Source organism: Bison bison, unplaced genomic scaffold (assembly GCF_000754665.1).
Source record: "Bison bison bison isolate TAMUID 2011002044 unplaced genomic scaffold, Bison_UMD1.0 scf7180017864374, whole genome shotgun sequence".
NCBI classification, from domain to species: Eukaryota; Metazoa; Chordata; class Mammalia; order Artiodactyla; family Bovidae; genus Bison; species Bison bison.
Window position 1 is genome coordinate 5,736,947 of NW_011494946.1, and position 6,914 is coordinate 5,743,860.

General features: G+C 43.6%; 1 protein-coding gene across 2 annotated transcripts in view; it reads left to right on the forward strand.

Moving 5' to 3' along the window:
- COL6A5 (collagen, type VI, alpha 5) overlaps positions 1-6,914 on the forward strand; it is a 160,932-nt gene that overhangs the window by 62,932 nt on the left and 91,086 nt on the right. For both annotated transcript variants that reach the window (XM_010856741.1, XM_010856742.1), the window contains exons 12-17: positions 155-247; positions 3,733-3,786; positions 5,888-5,959; positions 6,278-6,304; positions 6,388-6,432; positions 6,522-6,575. In XM_010856741.1, the coding sequence (XP_010855043.1) occupies positions 155-247; positions 3,733-3,786; positions 5,888-5,959; positions 6,278-6,304; positions 6,388-6,432; positions 6,522-6,575 (345 nt within the window). The remainder of the gene's footprint in view (positions 1-154; positions 248-3,732; positions 3,787-5,887; positions 5,960-6,277; positions 6,305-6,387; positions 6,433-6,521; positions 6,576-6,914) is intronic.

Consider the following 6,914-nt stretch of genomic DNA (forward strand, 5'->3'; position numbering starts at 1 on the left):
AAAAAAAACACAAAAAAACCCTCTTATTATTTGCAGTCCCTCACCCAATGAGAGAGGATGGGCTGTAGGTGGTGAATTATGATTTGCGTCAGTTCAGTTCTTATGTGATGAATTTCCACACCGCGGCTTCTCACTCAGTGTTTCTTTTTCCCAGGGGAACATTGCAGAGAGGACGTGTTGCTGTCAGTTTTGCAAATGCCCAGGGATTCCAGGACCTCAGGGGAGCCGAGGGCCACAAGCCTCCCAGGTACCATTCAGTTGTGACACTGTCGTACCTAATGGGCTTTGATTTGGTACAGATGGAACTGAGACTGAGTGGGTGGGTTTTCAGCCTTCACTTGATGCTGAGGTAATTACTTTGGGCCGTTCGTGTGACTTCTCTGGGGTAGGAGCCAGATCAAAAAGGTTCACATTTAAAAAAAAAATATTTTATTGAAATATAGTTGATTTGCAATGTTGTGTTAATTTCTACTATACAGCTAAGTGATTCAATTATATACACACACATATAGAGAGAGAAATAGATATACATTCAGTTATACATATATATATACACACACACATTCTTTTCCCATAAGCCTATAATAAACCATTATGGTTTATTATAGGATATTCAGTATAGTTCCCTGTGCTCCACAGCAGGAACTTGTTTATCTATTTTATATATAGTAGTGTGTATTTGCTAATCTAAACTCCTAGCTGATTCCTCCCCTCCATCCCCTTTGGTAGCCATAGGTTTGTTTCCTATGTCTGCGAGTCTATTTTTGTTCTGTAAATGCATCCATTTGTATAATTTCTTAAATTCCACATATCCATGATATCATAAGACACTTGTCTTTCTCTTTCTGGCTTACTTCACTTCATATGATGACCTCTAGGTCCACCCATGTGGTTGCAATTGGCATCATTTCATTCTTTTTATGGTTGAGTAATATTCCATGGTATAAATATACCACATCTTCTTTACCCACTTCTCTGTTGACGGACATTTGGGTTACTTCCATATCTTGGGTATTGTAAACAGTGCTGCTATTAACATTGGAGTGTGCGTCTTTTCAAATTAGAGTTTTTTCTTTCAGATATTTTCCCAAGAGTGGGATCACAGAATTGTATGACAACTCTATTTTTAGTTCTTTGAGGAACCTCCGTACTGTTTCTATAGTGGCTGCACAAATTTTCATTCCTTCCAACAGTATAGGAGGGTTCAGAAGACTCGCTTTTGATTCTACTATTAAGAATGACTCCTTTTTTTTTCTTACGTAGACTTTGGGGTATTGCTCCTTGGCTTTGCAATTTAGACTTTAGACAGTTTTAAAGGTGGCAAGAGGTGTTAGAAATGGTGGGGAAAGTTTTGCTTCATGAACACTGGGTCATGACTGAACTACAAAAAGAGTGTAGCTTGGCAGAGCCTTGCCTTTAAAAAATGAATTACACAGCAATAGCATAAATAAATATATGTTATATAAATATATCACATATATATATATATACATATGTATATGTATATATGTATATATATATATACATATGTATATGTATATACATATGTATATACATATGTATATATGTATATATATATATATCATGGTATTTTAATTCCGTGGAATGCTATAAGGGAATGAAAATGAATGAACTACAACTACACATGACAACAGGTATAAATTTTATAAACACAATAATGGCCAAAAAAAAAAAAGGCAAAACACAGAAAAGTGCATATGGTGTGCTAGATTTATAAAAAGTTTGAAAACAGGCAAAACTAACCTACAGTTATTCTATCCAGGGATGAATAATTAAGTAGTGAAGTATTTTTCAAAGACTTGGAAATATCATCGTAAAAGCAAGCGTCTGTTCCCAGGGAAGGGATGGGGACTGCTTTGTGATTGGGGTAGCGGCTAAGTGTGGGTATCAGCCATGTCCTATTTCTTGGCCTGGGCAGTGGTTACACTGATATTCACTTCATAACAATTAAGTTGTACCTTTATAGTCTATTTACTTTTATGCACTTTTTCAAATACATTTTAGACCACACAATGAAAAGGAGTCTGGTTTATTTGAAGGGCTTAAAAATGATTCTTGCTCAGGAGTCACACTGTCCATCCTTGTGAAAAGATAATTGATCTCAGCCTTTTTACTGACTTCTTGATGAAAGTGAAAGAGGAGAGTGAAAAAGTCGGCTTAAAGCTCAACATTCAGAAAACGAAGATCATGGCATCTGGTCCCATCACTTCATGGGAAATAGATGGGGAAACAGTGAAAACAGTGTCAGACTTTATTTTTCTGGGCTCCAAAATCACTGCAGATGGTGACTGTAGCCATGAAATTAAAAGACGCTTACTCCTTGGAAGGAAAGTTATGACCAACCTAGATAGCATATTCAAAAGCAGAGACATTCCTTTGCCAACAAAGGTCTGTTTAGTCAAGACTATGGTTTTTCCAGTAGTCATGTATGGATGTGAGAGTTGGACTGTGAAGAAAGCTGAGCACCGAAGAATTGATGCTTTTGAACTGTGGTGTTGGAGAAGACTCTTGAGAGTCCCTTGGACTGCAAGGAGATCCAACCAGTCCGTTCTAAAGGAGATCAGTCCTGGGTGTTCTTTGGAAGGAATGATGCTAAAGCTGAAACTCCAATACTTTGGCCACCTCATGTGAAGAGCTGACTCATTGGAAAAGACTCTGATGCTGGGAGGGAATGGGGGCAGGAGGAGAAGGGGACGACAGAGGATGAGATGGCTGGATGGCATCACTGACTCGATGGACGTGACTTTGAGTGAACTCTGGGAGTTGGTGATAGACAGGAAGGCCTGGCGTGCTGCAGTTCATGGGGTTGCAAAGAGTTGGACACGACTGAGTGACTGAACTGAACTGAGTATATTTTTATGGAAATACAGTTGTTTTGCAATGATGTGTTCATTTCAGGCATACAGCATGGTGATTCATACACGTGTATGTGTATTGTTTTTCAATAACTCTTTTGCATTATAGATTATTACAAAATATTGAGTAGAGTTCCCAGTGTTATCCAGTAGGACCTTATTGTTTACCTATTTTATTCATAGAAGTGTGTATATATTAATCCCAAACTCCTAATTTATCCCTCCCCTGGACTTTTTACTGAGTTACGAGGTTTTGTTTAGCACAGTTTCCTTTCTTATTATGTTGCTGGAGACTAGAATTCTATTCCAAGAGTGCAACCTCCCAGGGTACTGAGCAGACAGTGGGGATCTGTGTTAGAGGGTGAGGAAAGCAGACCTCAAGGGAGATCCTTGCCAAACATAAACCAGGAGACAATGAAACAAGAGAGGGAGAGAAGATAGCAGATTACAGCAGATAGAGCTGATAGGGAGAAGGCTCCTTCTTGTCCTCAAAAAACAAAAAAGGAAGAAAGTAAAGTGATGTCTTTGGAAATGTTCTCAGTTTGCCTGCTGAAGGGGTCGTGGTGGACACTGCTATCCTCCATGCAACCCCCCAGGCACAGACCTGGCCCTGAAGGACATGCGGGCTCCAAACCCAGCCTTCTGGAGACATCGGGAGGGCTGCCTCTGCAGAGAGCTTCAGAGCCGAGAGCCAGGACCAAAGCCAGCCCCAGCGCTTGTCCAGCTCTCCCCAAACTCACAGCCGCACCTGCAAAACCACAGCTAGGCTGGAGGGAGGGACTTGCCTGAAATGCCTAATGTAACAGGTCTGAGGTGATGAAGGATGACTAAGATGGGTTTTTCTCTTTCCCCGCAGGGCTCTCCAGGTGTGAAAGGCAGCAGAGGACACAGGGGAGAGGAGGGAGAGCCTGTAAGTTTTGTGACTCGCCGCCCACCGCACTCTTTCCTTTTCCATTAAAAAAGCTTTATTCTGCAGAAGGAATAGTGGGGTTTTGTTTATATGCCTTTTGAGTTTGAGGGGGTGGGGTGGGTTGCCTTTTCCCCCCTTCTCTTTGTCTGCGTCACGAGGCACTTGCTGAATCTACTTTTGGGGGAAGAAGGGAGCAGAGTCTCCTATGTTGTGCCCGGCACATTTTTGGCGGGTGGCAAGGAACTGGGCACCCTCCCTCTGCCCCCGCGTAGGGTGAAGGCTGAGCGGGTGTCTCTCTGGACCGGCAGCCCAGTGCTTCCAGTGTGGAAAGAGAAGCGGGCAAAGCACCCGCACATATGGTGTCATGGTCCTACGCTGCACAAGGCTTTTGAACGTCAGTCGTTGACTCCCAAACCGTAACTCTCTCTTGGTTTCATCAATTAAATTATAAAAATGGATTTGGAGGAATGGAAACCACTTGGGTAGCTCCACTGGGATGGGAAAGTTCAGGAGGTATCCAGTTGTCTGCATAGCAAGTTGTGAAAGCACAGCCTCCAGCGTCGGATGGCCCAAAGCTGACCTAGACGTGAAACCTTAATAAGATATGTTAAGTTCTTGACCCTTGGTTTCCTGTCTGTCAACTTATAAATTTCTCTAAGACTATAGTTTACCCACCCTGTACCTGTGGAGGGGTTATGGAGCTGACTGAGCCAGTCAGGATTTGAGTGAGGGGAAGAGTGTCACCCACTGCCCGACTGTGAGCCTGCAGCTGGCTGAGTCCAAACAGCGGGGACATTTTGGTTCCTCTTATCACCTGCAATGCGGGAGACCTGCGTTCTATCCCTGGATTTGGGGAGATCCCCTGGAGAAGGGAAAGGTTACCCACTCCAGTGTTCTGGCCTGGAGAATCCCGTGGACAGAGGAGCCTGGCTGGCCACAGTCCATGGAGTTGCAAAGAGTCAGACACAACTGAGCCACTTTCGTTCACTTTCACTTTCAGCAACCTGCGGCCATGGGTGAGGCCTCCTGCTTTTACTGCAAACAATCCTCATTAAAAAGAAAGAAAGCAAAGCAGTGAAAGGAAAATTGCCTCTCCTCTCACCTACCGGGAGGGAGAGAACTAAGTTCATTGCTAGTATTTATCCACACAGCAAACCACGAGCACCTTCTGTGCACCCAGATCTGAGCCAAGCCTCCAGGACACAGTGGGGAAAGAGACAGTTGGGGATTCCAGCTCTCAGGAAACACAGTATTATTCTTTTCTTGCGACTCATTTTATTCTAGCCCTTGTGTGTGCATGCGTGCTAAGTTGCTTCAGTCGTGCCTGACTCTTTGCGACCCCATGGACTGTGGCCCACTAGGCTCCTCTGCTCATGGGATTCTCCAGGCAAGAATACTGGAGTGGGCAGCCTTTCCTTTCTCCAGGGGATCTTCCCAACCCAGAGATTGAACCCAAATCTCCTGCATTTCAGGCAGATTCTTTACCATCTGAGTCACCAGGGAAGCCCATTCCAGCCCTTACCTGTATTTTAAATATTTCCGGGAGAAGCTGGACTAATGAGAGATGCACAGGCCACTGACCTTGGGTGCTCTTCCCTGTGTGGATGTTCTAATTTGGGGGTTCTTTAACTGGGGAGTCCTTCCTGTGAGCACTGGCTTGAGGCAGTGTCACTTCTGATCAGCTGCTTCTGCTCAGCTCCTGTCCCCTGGAACCAACTTGCTTCTCTGCCGTGAGCATGGTGATTTTTCCAGGATGGTTGGGGCCTGGGCAAGATGTCAGGGCCAACATGTGTCAGGGGAACATTTGAAATGTGGCTGCAAGTGATGTGACTTCAGACCTTTGGCTGTGCTTTCTGTTGAGGGCAGGGAAGCAACTGAGCTCACGTCACATGTTAGTGTGGTCTCGGATCTGTACAGAAGCACTGAAGGGAAAATGTTTGAATCCAGGGGAAAAACAGACTTAATGAACCAGTGTGCAGGGGATTTTGCTTTAACTGGAGCTCAGAGTGCCCTGTTCTGGCTTCACTCTGGAAGAGTAAACGGCTGGCAGCTTTCTGGCAAAAGAATCACTATGGATATCTGTTTGGGTACCTTTCCCTAGGGAGCTCGAGGAGAAATTGGACCCCAAGGAAACAGAGGGAATGCAGGATGTCCAGGGCAGCCAGGTCAAAAGGTAAATGTTTCATTTTAAGTTCCCTATGGCATCTTCTGTCTCTCCTCCATTCCCTCTCTCTTCCATCCCTCCTCCCACTTTCCCTGTCTCTAATTATATGTTAGTTTCTTCCTCTGCAGATTAAGTCTCTTTAGTCATTTCAAGAAATTATAAGCATTAATTAAATTCCACCCATAACCTTTCTGTGGCTGTATAACCAAAAGTAACTAAAGGAATACACAGACACTCTTAATGGAAGCAGCCCCTTCCCACCCCAATAGGCTGTGAATCCACGTTCGGTCTTTGACATGCCAATGAGAGATATTTAATCTTTTACAGGGAGCCAGAGGATTTTCTGGATATAAGGTATGTGTGGTTACTTCTAAGTCAAATTTGACTTCCTTAATTTGCCCATTAGGTGGCAAAGATCTGCCTTGTCTGTCTTTCAGGGAGAACACGGAGATGATGGGATTGATGGACTGGATGGGGAAGAGGTAAGCCATTTTTCTTCAAGTGCCACAAAATCATCATCAGATCAATGTATCTCTTTAATGGGAATTTCGTTTGCTTTGTCTTCTTTCAGGGCTTTCATGGACTTCCTGGGAAAAAGGGAGAAAAAGGTGATCCAGGTTCCCAGGTAACACTTTTTCATACATCAAAGAAGGAGAATTTGGCATTAGAGGTAGTCTTAACTGTAGTGTGTCAGAGGTTGGGAGGAAGAAAGTGGACATCTGACTGGCATACAGTGAAGCCTATTACCACTGAATAGATGGTGCATCCCCATTTGGGGCAAGTGGGTAACTATGCGATTTTCAAGAATTTCCAAGCTAGAAAGATCCAAGGCTTGCAAGAACCTGTGAGCAAGAATCTTTTGCAAGATTGCAATCTGCTTGCAAGAATCTTTTCAGAAGTCTGCAAGTGAATCCATTTGCCCATCAGCAATTTGTTTTCTTTATCGCATCCAAAAAAAAAAAAA